General features: G+C 37.1%; 1 protein-coding gene across 34 annotated transcripts in view; it reads left to right on the plus strand.

Moving 5' to 3' along the window:
* Positions 1-17,305, plus strand: part of CAMK2D (calcium/calmodulin dependent protein kinase II delta) — a 159,740-nt gene extending 142,435 nt beyond the window's left edge. For 29 of the 34 annotated variants that reach the window (XM_071808115.1, XM_071808119.1, XM_071808118.1 and 26 more), the window contains 5 exons: positions 7,780-7,855; positions 8,983-9,077; positions 10,343-10,571; positions 14,680-14,729; positions 15,249-17,305. In XM_071808115.1, coding sequence (XP_071664216.1) covers positions 7,780-7,855; positions 8,983-9,077; positions 10,343-10,571; positions 14,680-14,686 — 407 coding nt within the window. In that variant the 3' untranslated portion in view covers positions 14,687-14,729; positions 15,249-17,305. Of the gene's footprint in view, positions 1-7,779; positions 7,856-8,982; positions 9,078-10,342; positions 10,576-14,679; positions 14,730-15,248 lie in introns of those variants that run through there. The other 5 variants (XM_071808117.1, XM_065836409.2, XM_071808132.1 and 2 more) reach the window with 2 other exon arrangements.
* The last annotated feature ends 2,037 nt before the right edge of the window (positions 17,306-19,342 follow it).

The raw sequence follows: 19,342 nt of genomic DNA on the forward strand, positions 1-19,342 counted from the left end.
TTCAGCCCCACGTGCTTGAGGTATTCAGGAATATATTTTTAACGGTTTTGCTATGAGTATAATAGGCAAATACCATTTTTCTTAGAGTTATTGTTTGGGTATTATTAATATTATCTTTTATTTCAACACATCTTATGCTTTTAAAGCTTATTTTAAAGGAAATCTATGTAGAATTGAGGATTATTATTGATTTTCCATTGTAAAACACTAGCGAACAACAGGATTTCTCTGAACTGGTACAGTAATTGTATAAGAGCAGAGTTTAAATAAAAATGCTCACAACAGCGAATCTTGTTAATGTCTCAGTCGTCAAGACTTCAAGCATTATTTCTTGAGACAGCAGCCAGATTCCATGATTAATGTAACATGTTGAGAAACCATAGTGCAGTATCTTGTAAGTGCAGAGGCCATGATACTGCTTTGTTCTGACACTGTAAGTGATTTGTCATTAAAAAATAAACATTTGCCAACATTTTCCACACAGTATGAATGGTAGTGTAATTTTATGGTAGCTCCAAGGAGAGAGCATCTTTAGGAATAACTCATTTCATATAAATAAAAAGAAACTCTGTAGTGCATATGACAAGTTGCTTAATATCATAGCATGATAAAGGTAGTGTGTATATATATATAAAGGTATGACAAGTAGGAGATGCACTCTTTTTGCTTGATCTTTTTTTTGTCAGAATAAAGTGGAAAAGTGATTTGCTGGGGTAATTTTTCAGATATTTGCCTAGATATCTAATGAAGTAATTGTTTTTTCATTAGGCAAGTAGTAAGCTTGCAGATTTTCAGAAAGATGAAAGAGTATCAATAGCCAAAAAAAAATCTGGAACCGTCCACCCTTATAATAAATTGATGAATCAGAGTGAAGGTTTGGAATCAGCAGGCATGAGGAAAGAGATGTGACTCGTAAGATGACAACCCAGATGTCTTAATTCGTGTCAAAGTTTAAGGTATTTTGTGCTACAAGCATGGAGAGGAGAGGTAAGCTTCGATCTTCCGGGCGCTCAATTTGGACAAACTAAATTAGCAAAACTTAATGTAGTTTTGACAAACTAAATTAAACTAAATAACAGTCCCCTGAGACATGCCTTGTCATCTGAGGGTCTGGGTATTTTTTATGTACATCCAAGATTCAATCAGTCAGTTACTCATGCAGCACCTTCTTTTCTTTTCTTCACAGAAATTACTTTCTTGGAATATTTGTGGGATAAATTAAAAGGGAAATTATCAACAGAGAATTTTAAAATATTGGTGTGAACAGAATGGCTTTGAAAAACATTTTGTGACATTTGCTGAATTCCTCTCCGCTTCTGGGGCAGCAGTACCTGCTGTAAAATCAATTGACATCTGGGGCGTTCACATAACCAGTGTTTGTTATACAAGACAGGGTAGTATTTGTAGTCTCTTCCTCTTTCTTTTCAAACTTTGGTTATTGTCAGGGTATAGAAATAATATTAGTGGCTTTATGCTTTCCATCCAATTGCTATTTGTTGGTACAATATTCGGATGAGAAATAAAGCTAGGTTCACCTATAGCGTGCCATACAATTTTTAGCAGGCCAGTTGTCATCTTGATGGGGACTGTACCAGTTTAAAATGATAGCACAGTGAGTGCTATCTATTGTCTCCCCAGATTTAGATATCCTCCACAATGTAGATGTCTATATTTGAGCTAGTTGTCTAGACTCTCTTTAGTCAACCCAAATAGGTCAGATGAGTCACAGTTGTCTTAGATACCTATTTTAGGATATGATGAATCATGCCCTGAAAGTGCTTATTTCTCTGCATCAAATGTAAGGGAGGGAAGTTGAGAGAACAAACTCACTTGTCGGTACTTATACATGTCTAAAACGTTGGAAGATTAATGCACATTGACGTCTACAAAGATATGTAGTTAAGAGTACCGAGTTGAAAACTTTAAGGGTTTTATTCTTGAGAAGCAGCGTATGAGCTAGTAAGAAGCAGAATCATTTTAGTAATCTTTCGAGTTCATGTACTAATCTATAAACGGGCTACTGCATTCTTCTGAAAAGGTGCCTTACTGCGTAGCAGGTTTTCATCATTATCTGATTCAAAGCAAACAATAGTAAGAGGTAAGCATTTTCCCGATTTTGGGTATTATTTGAGAGACGGGGGTGATAGGTCTTTGCTCTGGATTTCACAGGCCCTGTTGCGAGTGGTGTCTGCACTGCGGTTAGTTGATAAGCTATTTTCTGAAAGACCAAAAATATTTTTATACTTTGGTATAATAGTATGATGACTGTTCCTGGAGTTATTTTGTTTCAAAAGAAACATGTCAGAGAACAATTTAAAAAGTGTATTCATAGTTCTGTAAGATCAGTGGGGGTAACTAGTAATCATCCCAGTATAGTAATTACATAGTTAATCATTTAGACTATTAATAACAACAAAAAGATGCTCCAATAGTGGAATGAAGCATAAAGTGTTTCACATTATTTTCATAATAAGCATACTGGTGTCAGTTTTGAAGAAAATCATGGGTAGTATGGTAGTCAATTATACCAAGGATTCTAGAATTCTTCTTTGTGTTTCACAAAACACGAAGTTTCTGGTATGTGTATTTCTGAAGACATCATCTGCACAAATCCACAGCTCGTTTTTAGTCTACACCTTCTCTCTGCACTTAAAATGTCAAAGTATCTGTCATTCCTCTGTGGTTCTTGTAGAATAAGTTTACAAATGTTACCTGGGCTAAAGGAAAGGAAAAAAAGCTCTATAGTTTCCTCTTAGAATAACAGTTTTTGCTGCTGTCATTCTCAACTTTTTTTTCCCCCTATGATATTTTATTTCACTAGGTGTCAGATTGCATCTTGTAAGTTTAAGGCTTTTGTAGTGCTAGATGCTTTTTGAGTAAATGATGTTCTTATTTTGCATTCTTCAGATATTGGCATTAATGGTGGTGTTTAATTATGAAATATTATCCCCAACCTGTAGCTGAGTGGGAAAAAAGTAGTGAAATATTGCTAGAGGTTAATAACTAATTTAAAGTCAACATACCTTCTACAGCAGTGCTGCAGAAATAATTCTAGCCAGTCTTTTGTTCTTTTCTTATTTGGTCTTTTTATAGATGTTCTTCGTAATACTTTTGCTTGAACTGCCTTTGTGTCAGTCATAAGTATCACCTACTCACTTGCCAAAGCAGGGGTCTTGTTATTTTGAATTGCTGATATCTTATTACCATAAGTCACCATCACTACAGGGGTAAAGGTTATATTTAGAGAGTAGGTCCGTGATCTTTTCTTTAATGGATTTACTTCACCATATTCCAGCAAGGAATGTAAAAGCTACCAGTTTTCCCATGCAAGTTTGGCATTTTTGGTAGCTTTCTGCTACACTATCTGCATTCCTTTTCACTATTAGTTTTCAATAAAATGGCTCAGCATCTTTTAACTTCTTTTTACAATGCTCTTCCCTCGCACCTCAGTAAAACACTGAATGTATTTTTGCTAAGTAATCATTACTTATAGAGATTATATAATTTTATGCCAATAGAAAACCATTGCCATATTCTAATGGGTCAGGCTTTAGTTTTTCAGTTGCCTCTTACACTCCCCTTAGATAAATTAGCTGAATTAGTTTTATCAGAATCTCTGTACAATTTTTGAGTTTTCCTGCTGTGTCTTAGTGTTTTCTGTCATTTATCAAACTCTGTTACAAGCCATAAGGCTATATATTGCTCTTGCATTCTAAACGTGTGATGGTGTTTTAAAGGGAGAGAATAATACAGTCATAATACAGATATTAATAGTTTATTATGCCAAATAAACTGCATTTTGGTTCAGTCCCATCATCTCATCACATTGTGAAAGAGCATACAGATCTCTAACAAGCTTTAACCAAAACTGAAGGACAGTATTGAGGAAATTCCTACTGCTTATCAAATGAAAAGTATAATAGCATAAAATTGCCACTGCACATGAAACAGCGTAATTCCCCTAGAACTCAATACAAGCAAAATTTACTATTGGATCAAAAAAACAAAATCAATTGAAAATGGTGATTGTAAGTGACAGTTATCTGGCAGATGGGCACTGGCCAGATGCCTCTTCCCTTATGCCGCGTTTGCTCGCTTGTCCTTGTGTAGTTTGTAATGTATATTTAGATAGAAAAAGAAATCGGGGGTTTGGAAGAGCATGTGTTACGTGGAGTCCATCAAATTTGTCACGAGAATTCGGTCATTTTCTTCCTGCTTTAATAAATGCTGATTATTTATGCCAGGTGTTGTCTGCAATAGCACTCTAGTCCTACCAATATGCTTTTCACCTTAGTTCATCTTCAGTGCCCTCCTATTTCTTCCGTTGTGCTAAGGAAATGTGCAAGTATTTTACTTGATTCTTGTGTCCGCCAAGCCATGGCTGTATTTTCTTCTTTGTCTTCCCTTCGTGCCTTCCAGTCTCCTTCCAATTTTCTGCTTGTTGTATTCCATTCCTACTTGTTGACCTGGCCTCCCTATCTCCTATCTCTTCTTTCCACCCTGGCTAAACCCCTCTGTCCTAGGCAATATACTTACAGACTGAAATACTTCTAGCATGTATTTGTACTCTGTTTCCCTGCACCCACATGCATACCTGCACAAAAAGTGTAAAATGTTAAAATAATGAAGATCCCCAAGAACAATCCAGTAGGAGGTTTGTGTAAAATCACAGCAGCTACTGGGATTTTTAATGATTGTTTGATATCTGATGCTATTGAATGTTTCATATTGCCTTGTTCTTTACCGTCTTTATCTTGTAATGTTCACTCTTGCTCTCTAATGAGTAAGGGCTGAGAATGAAGTGGGGTTTTGCACACACAATAAGTAATGTCTGGAACTCCAGCTTCTAAATTATGCTCTGACTATGTCTTTGGCTCTTTCCGCCAATGAAGTTGTGTATCAGATAACTAAAGAGGAAGAAAGCTAATATTCTAATATGTGTGTAATAATTTTGTGTTACTGAAAGGGGAGAGTAGCATAGTTGCTTTCATATACAGAGTTTCATGTGGTGATTGTAATTTTGTAGAAAAATGGAGAAATTAGTTGGAAGGCAAGTGATCTGGCAGCATCTTTCGTTCTGACAGCCCCCATTGTGAACCGCAAAGTCCTTTGACAAGTACTGGAAGAACTTACACTCTTGCTGGAGTATGATAGAAATGCAACATTTTCATTCACCCAAACCATCTTTTTGAATGTATGTGTGCAAAGCTTTCCATTCTCATTTAAATTGAAATCAAGTCCCAAAATCTCAAAGATTCACAAAGAAACTTCTGTCATTCACACACATTTAACTCCTGCTGCTGAAGGCAAGTTGCCAGTGAATCACGTTACCATCCAACTAAATTGAACTGTTGCACACCATTCATTTAAAACAAAACAGAACACCTTAATAAGCCTCTGGGCTTGGTTCACAGAATGTTGTGCAACAGAATATATTCAGATACTCACTGTTTGCTGTTGCTTGTCAGAATGTAAGTTAACATGTAAGTTAACTATGGGCTTCTCATGGTAAAACTTGGAAAAGACCAGTGATAGTGGAAAAGGAAGTACTGACAATTGTCTTTAGCAAATGTGAAAGTAAAAGTACGTGTCTACGTGGTTTCATGTCTCTTGGGCATGGAAACTAGAGCACCTTTGTAGGCATTTTCATTGCTTACACGAATCTAAGAGATATCGAATAACACGATCTCATTATTATTTAGCAGTTCATTTTTACCTCATTGTCCACTGTCTGATTCAATCATCTGTATTTTTCCAGTCTGACTGGAATGTATTACAAATTATTTAATCAAATCTTTTAGTTTAGTTATATGGACATAAGGTATAGCATGGAAAACTTCTGGTTTCCTCACTCCATGAAGTCTGCATATTCTGCATTTCATTTTACCAATCTTTCCTAACACTGCACCGTTATGTCTTACTCACCTGTCCTACTGCTTGGCTTGTGCTGATGATGCCGTAACAACATCCACAATTTGGTCTGTGTTGTTTAAACATGTGACAACGGAGCCATTGCTGATCTGCACCCAGAACATCTACTCCTTAAAATTCTTCCTTGTTTCCACAATCTTTGTGAAATATAAGGCAATTAATACTCTAAATATTTTTACCCATCATGAAACCTAGTAGTCAAGAACTACTCACAAAAAGTCTTTGTATCCACTTCTTCCTCTATCACTTTTTTCATTTCTGGTATCTGATTGATGCTTTTTATCTGAATATATTAGGTGCACACTTCAGAAATACTGAAAGAGATGGTGCAACATTAAAAAAATGAAAAAGCTCTTTACTACCACAATGCCAGTTCTTGCAGTACAGCACCAGAGACTTACATTCTGCCTGTCCTCCCCAACATTTTCTTTTTGAGGAAATATGTGAATGCTCTCAGTACTTCGGTTTTAACATTCCAAGCATGTTTCCATGGTGTGTGTGTTAATGGGCTAATCCATGTGTAGGAGTGTGCAGGAGAATTGAAACTACTGATTGCGCAAGTGATCTGCTACAGGCTAGTTGCTTGCATTTCTTTTTATTTCAAGCTGGGTCTTCCAAATCTATTTTCCAAGGTTTAATAAGGAGTTGAATATAAGTTAAATACTTGCAAATGTACTGGTAAAATTTCCCTCCCTTATTTAGCATTAAAGTCAAAAAAATCTGTATTTGAGAGCAGTGCCACTCTGCTTGAAATTCATCAGTATAATGATAAATGTACAGTGCAAAAATATAAAACTTCTGTTCTTCAAAAAACAATTTTTTTAAAAGTAGAAGTCAGTTTGCAAAGTGAAGCCAGTGAGCTTTTCCTTCTTGTGAAAGTCTTTTAAACTTTGCCCTCCTAGAGCAACTGGTATTAGTAATAATCGTACCACTGTGCAGGAATTTGCTTACAGTGTTTTAGTGGCTCCTATCAACATTAACAAATATTGATCCGTGAGCTTATTTCTTGACTGATAAAGAAAGGAGGAACAGTTTCACGTACTTTTGCCTTTGAAGCATATGCAAACACTCTGTGAGTTTGAATATTCTTACTAGGAATACATACTCTGTTGTTTTTAATATAATATTCTTTCGTTATTATTTACCATTCATTATTATTATTAGTTAGTAGATGTTCTGTAATATCCCCAAATAATCTGACTGAGATTTATAGGAATATAGATGAGTTAAGCATTTTACAAGCAAAGGATAGTCACAACCTCAGAAGTCAGAGCTGAAGGACACTGTGTTGTAATTAGAGCCGTGGGGGTGTGTGTGTGCGTAGTATGTAATCCAGAAGCTTTGCACCAGAGGATCTTGATTATAGGCTTAGAGCCTAGATTCCTCTTTACTTAAATAGACACATTGGACCAAAGAACACACCAGTTGTTACAAAGATTCCTGAAAACCAGCATGATACTCTTAAAAGCTAAAGGCCCTGTGTGTATATGAAACATTAGACCATTGCTCATAAAACAAAAATCGGTTTCCTTTAATTTGCAGTTAAGAGTTGAGATTTGGGTTTTGGTTTGCTTTTTAAACAGCAGATCCTTCAGTGAAGGAAAGAAGGCTTGAAGCATGATAGAAAAGTGGATTGATTTTGACATGTGTGTAATTACACTGAAGCCACGACAGTGTAAGGCAGCAATATAACATCGTGTCCTTTGGTCATAGACAAGAGAAATGGCTGTTGTGCCAGCTGAGGAATGACAGAATTACCTTTGTTAGGGATGTTCTTCTGACAGCCGCTCAGCTGTCACCTTCCACTTTGCCTTCCATTTTAAGAGTTGTGTTTGTATCTCCTTCTAGCTCGTAAGCAGGAGATTATCAAGGTTACTGAGCAGTTGATTGAAGCTATCAACAATGGGGACTTTGAAGCTTACACGTAAGTTTTCTCATTTTGGAGGGACTAAGGAGATTTGATGTATTTCAAACTGTATATGTGAATATGCATATTTATATATGTGTGTGTCTTTGTATTCATGTATTGTTGAAGTTAATTCTCAGATTACCCCAAAAACACAGGACATTTCATCGCTGCTCTGCCCTGGTTTAAAACACACATGGTTGACAATTTCAGAGGAGGTGCTTGTGTAAATCCAATGTACTACTCTGCCAAGACAGGATCATAATTTTGATGCAAAATATGCAGTGATCTATCTTGGTATATGAAAGTAAAGTCATGTTTGCCATTTAAAATCCAGAAAACACAGCAGAATTCTGTTTTAACAGAAAATTGTATGGTATGTGGAGATTGATATTGCCTAGAATGCCATTTGTGCTTCAGAGTGTGAAAGACCACGTGGAGTTGAGGCGCCACCAGCCTCTACTGAGCACCAAGCATTACTGTGCAAGAATGTGCTGGGGGAAAGTGGCCTGATTTCTCTCTCAACTTTTTTCTGCAAAGACAAAAAAATAAGTAGAGGAAAGCCCTTTTCAGCATTTCTTTTGGTGTCCTGTGTTTCTGTGGGTAGATCGTGTCCTGTTGCTGCACAAGCCTCACTGTTCAACAGTGACACTGCTCGTCCTGTTTAAAGATTTGCCAGCACTAAGCACTTGTTTGGTATGATCACATTAAAGTTTTTGTACAAATGTCAAGTGGAAACTTATTCCAAATTCTTATCTAAATTTTGTCATTAAAAAAACCCCTTGCTTAAATAATGATGTGATACATTAAAAATACCCTTTGGATTGCACAGAAGCAGTTATCAGAGTTACAAGTGAAAATTCCTAATTCTAATACCATTCACTTGTGGTGCCATCTTTAGCAGTCTTTCTTTTGGTCAGAATTATTTATATGGAACCTAGTCCACCTGAAGCGAGCTGCCCAATTTACTGATTTAAGTGAAACCAGAATTCCATCAATTCTCCCCATATAAGTTCTGTTCTTTTCCATTGTGATATCACAGGTAACACGTCTGGTGGGAATAAAGGAAATTTTTAAAGTAATGTCTCCTGACATTGTGTTACGTAGCTGTACGTAATAATTACAGAATTTCCTCCTTTCCACAGAAAAATCTGTGATCCAGGCCTTACGTCTTTTGAACCTGAAGCTCTGGGTAATCTAGTAGAAGGGATGGATTTTCACCGGTTTTACTTTGAAAATGGTAAACACTCCTTTTACATCTCTATGAATCTTCATCTATTCCTCGTTATTTGTTTCTCTGGTCTAATCAGCATTTTGGTTTAGAAGTTAATTGATTTGTGCAGGGGGAAGGAGTATTACTTTTTTTCATTCAGAGTTCTGCTATATATGTTTTTCCATCTGTTTCTGCTGCGCTCATTCACACATCATAGGGCACCTTGGATAGCAGAGGAAAGTTTCAGGTATCTGGAAAGAGAAAGCCAAGATGCATAAAAGAAAAAAACAAACTGTAGATAAGTAATTCTCATACATTTTATTCCATTGGAGAAAAGAGACATCGTGCTATGAGTATACTTAAAAGAAAGGTCCCTAAATCGTGTGATTACAGTGATTGTGACTAACGGTCAGCACTCCCAGTAAGTATGTGATGTATTGGGGAGGAAATTGTAGTCACTTAGTCTACATGGCTGAGGGTCCGATCAGCTGTCTCTTTTGTATTGGTTTCTTTATGATTTTAAATTTTTAATGTATATTTTTCAATATACCTATTTATATAAATATGAAAACATCAATATATATACTATATATTACAATCTTGTCAGCTATAAGAAAGAAAAATTACCCATAAAGTGGATTTAATAAAGTTTTGGAGAATCAGGTAATGTAGGTAACCATTTTAGAGTAGATGTGACTCAAAAGGAAATAAAATATTATAAATTAAGATACCAGCTCATCCAGTAATTTCTGAGAAATCCCAGAGCGTAAAATGGGATTATCGTATACCTAAATTCTCTTCCATCTCCAAAACAGCTTTTTCTGTATTTTTCCTTAAATTGTTTCATTGTCACTGCTTTTTAGTTTTCAGAAATCTCAGCACTTAATAAAATATGTCACAGGACTGAGTTAAAAGCTGAATTATTATAACTGAAACTATTAAGTACGAATGTCATTAGACAGTAGACACAGCAGTGAAACTCACCTTCAGGGAACAATGAATTGGGAAGCTCAAGATGGTGGGACCACCTTTATTTAATCAATTTATATGGATTAAATTATATGCATTTTGGATACTTTCCTTATAGGAAAGGGGAAAATATACTTTATATTGTGATTGTGGTGATTTCTACTATGTACTTGAGCTAGATGTCAGTCAGGTTTATCAGTAAATAATTCTTACTTTGTATCTGCTAAGCTTGCTATTTTTGTTTTGTGAAATGAAATGAGGTGAGTTATTCTGGCTTACAGAGAGGAAATTTAATTTATCCGTTGTCTGTGTTTGTTTCATAGCTTTGTCCAAAAGTAATAAGCCAATCCACACCATTATCCTCAATCCTCATGTCCACCTGGTGGGTGACGATGCTGCTTGCATTGCATATATACGGCTGACGCAGTACATGGATGGAAGCGGGATGCCAAAGACTATGCAGTCAGAGGAGACGCGGGTCTGGCACCGTCGGGATGGGAAGTGGCAGAATGTTCACTTTCACCGTTCAGGGTCACCAACAGTACCTATCAAGTAAGAGACAATGGGGACCACAAGCTCAAACTATGTAGGTCAGACCAGATAGTACAATAAATAGCTGCTTTGGGCCTTAAAAACTATGAAACTGCCCTGGATAGTGTAATTTCTTGTGGTTATTCATGCAGTGTGTATTATATCCAATAATGTGCGTATAATATTGGTGCAAATATTTTTTAAATGGTTGTTGTTATTGTTTTCAACTGTGATGCCCACTGATCCAACTCAGTCCCTGAACTGACGGCTTCAAGAGCAGAAAAATGTTTTAATGTAGATAAGGCTTGATGGAAGTCACACAAAACAGGACTGGAAAACCTGAAACAGAATTTCAGGAAAACCTGAAAAGAAGTAGAAAAAGCAATAGGATACATGGAGCTCTTAGAGCTGACTGAGAGTTTCAGGGAAAAAGTATCACTTTTATGAAAAACTGAAGTTTGAATTATATTTGTTGTGATTTCCAGCCACCTCTACTTACTCAGGCCTAGTTATATTCACTGCAAATTGATTTTGAGCCAATTTACGTATTTACTTTGTAAATTGTTATAGAACTACCTGTTGCATTCTTATGTCTTGGCACACCCTTTGCTTAACTGCTGAGCAGTCACTGTCTGATAGCTATGACATCTTTGTGGATAAGCTTCAGATCTCTCCCATCATCTTTTTTTCTCTCTTGTTCATTTGGGCATCTTTGCGTGCCCTCTCATACCCTCGGAGTCACGCCGTGACTCAGAGCGCACAAACCTCAGTTCCTTGAGCCAGATTTTCAGCAGTGCAGGTTACTGCATGCTCATAGCTGCAATAGCGAGACAAAGAGTCGTGGCTTCTTCAAGAGGCTCTGCTCAAATCCTTTGCTTTTCTTCTGCTTTCAGCCTTCATTAATGCTGCTGTGTCCCTCGCTGGCCTCTGACTTAGGTTAGGCTATATCCAAATTAGACAGTACTGGTATAGGCTTTGATTTGCTTAAGTGCAAGCCGTCTGTATAGAATATAATTAAATTTGTGTGAGGTGTCTTAATGTGGATAGTGACTGAATTTCCCAGTTTGGATTATAGGGCCTTAAGTTTCATCTTTCTAGCTTCATCATGTCCCATAATTTACTTCTTGCAATGCTATTCTTCCATATGCAATAATATTTATCAGGTAAGGAACATAACAGAATGAAATGTTAAACTTTGGTAGAGGTGATTTTTTTTTAAAGGAAAAAAAGTAATTTGATTCCATAGTGATAACTGTTACATTTTATTTAAGAATATGAAACGAATGGAAACAGGAACAATGTTGTCCTTTGTTTTTCACATCCTAGCTGAACTGCCAGTGTTTAACAGATAATATTGAAATAATAGTTACATTTTCTTGAAATGCAGTGTTAAGTAGATTTATGATGTTTTCATAAAGGAGATATTTGTCAAGGTGTCTGACCTGGGTATGTGTAGAACCAGAAAGCATAAGTGAAACAGGTTCACCTGTCTTAGTTCACCCTGGACAGTAAATGTTCATAGCAAAATGGCATGAATTGAACTGGAGAATTATTTAATGTTTTCCTTTGGGATTTCCCCCCCTCCTCGTTTTTTTGAGAAGGGTTTCTTTTAGGGGGAGAGGGAGATATTTTTTTTTAACTTACCCATATTTGTAAGAAACAATCCTAAAGAGAAAAGGTAATTAATTACACTGCGACACCAACACCAGAAGGCAGATCATCACAGGAATTATTGCGCAAATTATATAATAATTATTCCAGTAATACTTTGTAGAGATATACTGAATACCTTCTCCAGGTGCTGCTTTTTGAAGTGTTGTAACAGGAGCCTCAATACTTCCTTCACGTAACATGTACATGTGCGATGGGCTGTTGCATGCTAAAGCATGTACTTTTCTTATGAGCATTTGTCAGCGGTAGTTTCTCTGGAATATAAGGGGGTGCACTGTGCATCTAGCTGCCCCAGAGAAACCACTGGCCCCTCAGACTGCGCGTTTTAAGGGAACGCAGTCATACATACAGATCCGAGATTTGCCTCACAGAAGCAGCACCAATATTTAGGACTTGCGTAATGCCAGTTCTGTATGGCAGCTCACGCTCTCTAATAAAGATAACAACTCTGGGTCTGGGAGGTGATTATTTTGAGACTGCAGGGTTGTGTCTATTTCAGTGGGTGTTCTCTGCCTATGGGGTCAGACAGAGATTTCAGGATTGTGAGAGTGTATTCGAGCTGAAAAGGTCACAGAGGAGGAGCAGCAGCTCAACGCCTTTAGAGCATGGCTGAGCCTTAAGGAGAGATGCTCTCAGATTGCAACATAACCCTAGATATGTAGACCCTACGTAGCACTGGCAACAATATCATATAAATCCCTTGCCTAACCCTTACCTTGAATTGAGAGGGCTTTTTGGACTTGTGCATATCACTCTTCTAGAATATTATTGGTCTGATGGTTAGAAACCTTACTTTCCAGTCTAAATTTTAGTCATGTTCATTATATCCTTGTTTATTCTTCTTTCATCATTGTTCTCCTATACTGGGGATAGGTATGCAGACATGAGCTCTTTTAAATGAAGGCTGATTAGATCACTTCCCACCTATTTTTGTAGGGTACATAAACAATGCTAACTTGCTTGGCTTTGTTGGGTAGGATCTTCATTTTATTGGCTGCCTTAATAAAAGCTCTTCACTTTTTTTTGGTTTGAGGTTTATCTTTTACTTGGCTTGGCTTCTTCTGAAATACTGCATACAATTGTGGTCAGGGCTTTATTTAACTTCACAAAGTCTTTCTTTTCGCTGTTGAGAATGCCACACCTGTTTCTGGCAGGAATTTTGTACTTTCCTTGTCTACATCCAATTAGCAGATCATCTAAGACAGCCATGTATTTATCCTCAACTATCATTTCCAACCAGTGTGTATATAGAAATTTATGCTGAGTGCGCAACTTTGCACTTGCCATTATTACAAGTAATATTTCTGGATTACTCAGCCCTCAAGGTTATTTGATTCTTCTTGTGCAATACTCCTGCTTTTGTTTGTATTTAGAGTGCCTTCCACCTAAGTGTAAGTATACTACATGAAATCATTCCTACTGCTTATGCTTAGGTCATTGGCAAAGACTAGTGAGTCTCCTGTAGGCTGATAGTTCTCCTTTCAGCCCAAGCACTGTCATTTTTCTTTTAGTTGTTTTACATATTCTTTCTTTAATCCTCATCTTCTCAAGTTTAGCTCGCAGGTTCCCATGTAGCGCCATGCCAGAACTCGCCTTCTACAGCCCGTCCTGACTCTCTTTTAGACTGTCCTGAACTTCGCCTTTGCTTTTCCCAGTCAAAGCAGCAGTGTACTAGTAACTCCATTTTGGAAAATTTCAGAAATGTAACTAAAATATTGTTCTAGAGTATCCTTCCTTGCTTTTCTCATAGCTGAAATGTATACAGTCTACAGCTATTTATTTATTACCAATACACAATAGGTGATAATAGCACTTCCATGATAAAAAGAAGAATCTTACACATAGTGTCTGAAGAAGGATTTCAAATCTAATAAACTTGCAAAAGCATTCCTAGCTGTGATCTGCTTTTGCGAATGGTAGCATCCTGGGTCATGTCAAATGAGTTGCTCCAAGCACCGTAGCATATTTGTTTTCAGGACTACAGTAAGTGTGTATACATCTAAGGAGAGAACTGAGCTCTTTGGTAGTGGTAGGTGTACGGAAATGTTCCCCTTACAGCAGGTAATTTATTTGGAGAATAATATGAGCCCAAATGTATAGTCAGTTTATAGATAAATTTTCTTTGTACTTTTTGCTGTAAGACCACACAGACTTTGGTTTCTGTCTTGTCCATTGTTTCTCTCTATTTGAGTGATATGACAGATGGTAGGAAATCTTTCTTAAGAACTTGTGCTGATGGGCTTCTGCAGAACAGCGTCTGCATATACACAGAGAGCAGACCTGCATGATATAAGCAGCCGAAGGGCTATTGGACCTAAAACTGTCTCCCAAACCTAAATTCAAACCTACCTGAGGCTCCCAGACTTGTATTTCTTCACTTAACCACTCTTTCTTATATTTTCATAAGTTAAATATCAAACAGCAGGAGGACTTAAGAGTTTGTTCTGTGTTTGTGCAGTGCCTAGCACAGCGGGATCCCTATCATGACTTCGGCCCCTAGATGCTACGGTAATACAAATTTTATTACAAGCCGAGTTAGTTAACTACTTGCTTACACATTCGTTTTCTTTCATTTTCTCTTTGCATACGGCTCGAGCATGTCCTGCATGTAAATACATCTGATTCTTCCTTGTTACTCAGTTCAATTTTTTATGAGAGTCTCAGTCTGTGGCAGTGTCTGTAATGTACATACAAAGGAAGTTAAACTCAGAGATTCACATCTGAATTCTGCCCTCCCTCCTTTGGGAAGTTAAGGCACTTATCATCTGCCTCAGTTTCGCTTTCTAACAGCCTTTCTGGCATGTTGTACAGATTGAAAATGTCAGCGAAGTGGTTTAAATAATAAAAGAATGTTTGGCCTGAGCATTTGGGGTTTTTTTTCCCTTGATTTTCTTCACAATATTGTGTTAAATGATCCAGAGATTTATTTTTTTTAACAGTATTGGCTAACACTTGAGCATGTGGTGTTTGTCTGATTATGATGTTACTTCAGTAATGGCAATCCGTTTTTTTTCTCCTTTCTCCTAGCTAAAAATGTCAGCGGTGCCGCTTTTGCATTTTCTGTACCCAACGCACCTGGTTGATTACCATCTTGGCCATCCCGTTCTCTTCATGCATGTTTCTGAGTGCATGAAGTTATAAAGGTTCTTCATGTAACACTTCTGTGATGCACCATGTTGCTGTATATTCCATCTGTACACTGTTAACATTTCAATGAAGGTGATGTTCCATGCAAATAGAGAATAACAAGGCATAAAAGGAAAAAAAGTATTTGATGGACAGCAGTAGATACAGAATACATTTGTCACTTTCTCCATTTATGCCAAGTTTTGACAGACAACTTTAAAAATATCCTCTTTATTAAAGAAAAAAAAAAAAAGAAAATAAGAAAAGAAAAAAAAAATAAAAGAGAAAAAGTGTGGTTTACCCTCTTTTTTTAAAGAACTGTTTTTTGACTCTTCCCCCGAGTCCCCAGATTTAGTTCTATTAGGAATGGTTGGGATTTCTGCTGGCAGCTCTGTTACTGTAAAACAGATTTTTATTACAGCATGTAGATGGACGAAATCACTGATAAATGTGGAAGTGATAATATCTTGACTTTGTACCAGCTGAAGAGCCTTCTTAGTTTGTTGGTCTATGTAAACTGGAAAAAAACCATCATTTGCTGGCTTGGTCACTTCAGAATTAACTGTCTGTGTTCTGACGAGCCAGCAGCTTCTTTTTTTCTTTTGGGTCTTTACCTTTGCTTTCTTACTATGTTAACTGAAAATTTCTATGGAATGATAAAGCAAAATTAAGCGTTCTAAGGAGCTAAGTGATGACTGAGGGGGCAGTTTTGAGGATTAAAATGGAAGAACAGAGGAAGATATTTACTGCTTTTAGAGTGTACTGTAAATTTTTTAAGGAGGCTTTAAAAATTTTAAATTTTGGTTAGGCTTTAGACCAGTTGTGTGGTTAAGTTACTTGAGAATTATTAGGCCTTAAAAGCTTCGTATGAATATTTTACTTACTTTACACTGCTGCTTCTCTGGAAATGTATTGTGGATACACCAGTTTTCTAATAAGACTGTAACACTTTACCACAGATTTGCTTCTCCTCTGTCTTCCCCCTCAATCTGCTCTTGGTTTCCTAAAATCCTGACGCAGTGTCCAATATGAAGGACATCAACCTCTGCAGCGTCACCAACCTGGTGGCCCTCGATCCATGGCTGCAGACGCCTGCAACGCCGCGCAGGGAGCGCTCCCGGTGGCAGTTCCAAACACAAACTGTGTAACAGGGACTATTTTTGCTTCCCTTATGTCGCTGTGAAAATAAATCCTTGCAAGCGTTTAGGTTCATTCCTGTCCATTTTTAATGGAAAAATACAGGGGTCGGATATTTCTTTTTTTCATTTGTTAATTGTTCTGTTACCAACAGGGCTAACTGTTCTCTGCAGCGCTGTATAGTGCATGGTATCTCAGTCAATGTTCTTTTTAGTGGTTAAAAACTTACAACTCGGCAGCCTGAAGTTTTTAAAATGAGAAAGCTTCCTAATTTGTATAATTTCACCTTTCTGTGTTGATTACTAATTAAAAGCAGTTCTTAAACACTTTGATGTTGTTACTAGTGGATGTATGGTAGATGGATTTAAGCTTCTCTGATAATTACTACATTATTTTAAACAATATATATTTAAAATAAGCGTCTACAATAAATGTCTTGAGCCATATTAACCTGCCAATGGGATCTGTGAAAAAAGTAATGGCCTCATTTTTTTTTTTCTCATTAATTACTTTTTTTTTTTTTGTGAAGCGGCTATAAGTGGCATACCTGTATTTAAAATTATCAAATTAGGTGTAGGGTGATTTTTTTTATACTTCTACCATAGCATGTGGTGTTGACGTATTACTGTAGACCAAGTTTGTCTTCCACACCAAGACGTGAGGAAATTGTGATTTGTTCTCTCCACCACAACTGAATGATACACTTCTCTTCTGTCATTTGGAACACTGCAGTTTACCATGGGACACAGTGTATATATTTCTTGCCATAATGGTAAATGATTGATATATTTAAGGATTAATAAATATGTGATTTCTGCTGACATTGTGCTTGTGCTCGCGTTTTAATTTCACAATTAATTGTGATTTTTGCATTGGAAAACGTTTAGCATCTGTTTAAACTAAGTCAAACATGCAGATACAGTCTCTTACGAGCCAAATTTGCACTTTGAATATACGAATGTTTGCTTTTGTGATTTGTCTTTTGGTTAGTTCTTAACCTGCCTTTCCTCAGGACCCAGTTATACACTGTTTAAGCTGTATTTTGTTGATAGATTTTGCGCTTACCTTGTAATTATAGTTCCATATTTAGAAATGTTTTAGGTAGTTTGCACATTTCTGTAGCCACCTTACTGTGTTTCATATACTCAGCCTGTAACACAAGGTGCTATAAGAGCGTTTATTGTATGTTTAAAGTTTCAGACCTTAAAATGCATTAAGTCCATAAATAATTAGGATTTAAAATAATATACCAGCTTAAAAGCTTTCATATATGTCTTTAATGATTTTCAGGCTGTCCTATGCTGAGCCACAGCTGAAAACAGCCCTTTATGCCAGGAGAAGAGAGGGACCGAGGGGGCGGAGGAGAGGAGACAACTTCTGACTTTGATGGATGGTGAAGCACAGAGCTGGACCTTTTCTCTGGTCCAGGGCCAGGGCAGCGTAGTTGTGAGCCAGGTCTGTAGCAGCGGCGCTGATGTGGCAGTGGCCCAGGAGTGCTGCCTGTTGAAGGAGCGAGACAGTATTCCTGATTTTGGGAATAATTTGTTGTTTTCTTTTGGGTGGCTAGCTATTTTACTATGTATTTGTAAACAAAAAGAAAAATAGTTAGGAGATAGCTCAGAGGTTTGGAATGTTTTGGTAAACCCCAGAGGAAGCAAAAGTGGTTTAGTCTGTTGGGAGGTTTTATATTTTGTCATATCACTCCTGCTTACTTTATTTACTCATTTTTTCCACTAAATGCTATTCCAGAAATCAGTTTGACTTCCATTTTCACTGTGTGCCTGCAGTAAGCTGTGTGATAGCAGTGGAATTGCTACTAATTTCAGGTATGTAGGTAAGAGGAGAGGTCAGCATATAAAATTATAAAGAGGGGAAGGGAGGTGGGGACAACATATTTGCTAAATATCAGGTTGAAGATTTGGGAGAGGGACAATTTTTTTTTAATTACTTCATTATTGTGGATGTCCCTTTATAGCACAAATGTTTTAATATGCTGCCTCCTGGTGGCTTTTTGTAATGATGTTTTCTATTAATGTTGAGGAGTGCACCAGGAGATGCTATTTTTTCTGAACAGAAAGGAACCCCATGCTTTCATGAATTTGCTTTTTCATTGTAAGTAAGGAACACAATATTTCAGAGCCTGAAAATGTCCATTCGCTGGGTTGTGACTGTATGCTATACACACACCTGGAGGAATCAGACTAATTCAGTTTTCTCAAAATGGGCTCCCAAGACACAGTTAAGAAAACAAACATCCATCTCCTAGTGTTGTATATAAAATCCAGATTTCATTGTTAGAAAGATTAACTTTACTGTTTCTTCAGTGTGATATTAATCCTTCGTAATGTATTGTCTCCTTGAGCTGTGTGTTTGCAGAAAAGAATTATTTGTTCTTCTCAGGGATTTTCTTTCCTTCTTTTGAAATTTGTACAGTCATTCTTTATGCATAAGTCATCTTACAAAAAGACAATTAGGCAAAAAATTAACTGTGTTATTTGGAGAATTGATCCAAATTGCTTCAGGAGATTCAGCTTCTTTCTTTCTAACAAATTCTTGATGAAATGCAGTAGGTTAAAAGTTCAGTGCTGCAAGGTCCAGCTGCTAAATGTCTGGTTCCTGCAGGGACAGCTGCTCTAGTAGAGGCCTGACAAGCCTGTGTAGGACTGTAGGGAGGTTTTGATCCCCATGAGAGGGGAAACTTAACTGTCCTGAGGACTATCTGTCTCTCCTATGTATTGTAAACCAGAAGCCTTTCCTCTCCCCAGTCCCTCTCTTGCACAGATACCCATGGCTGTGCAGAACAAATTGGAACGTTGCAGGATCTGCTTCCAAGACGGCGTGCATGTAAAATGAGGAGG

The sequence above is a fragment of the Patagioenas fasciata genome, chromosome 4, assembly GCF_037038585.1.
Source record: "Patagioenas fasciata isolate bPatFas1 chromosome 4, bPatFas1.hap1, whole genome shotgun sequence".
Lineage (NCBI taxonomy): Eukaryota > Metazoa > Chordata > Aves > Columbiformes > Columbidae > Patagioenas > Patagioenas fasciata.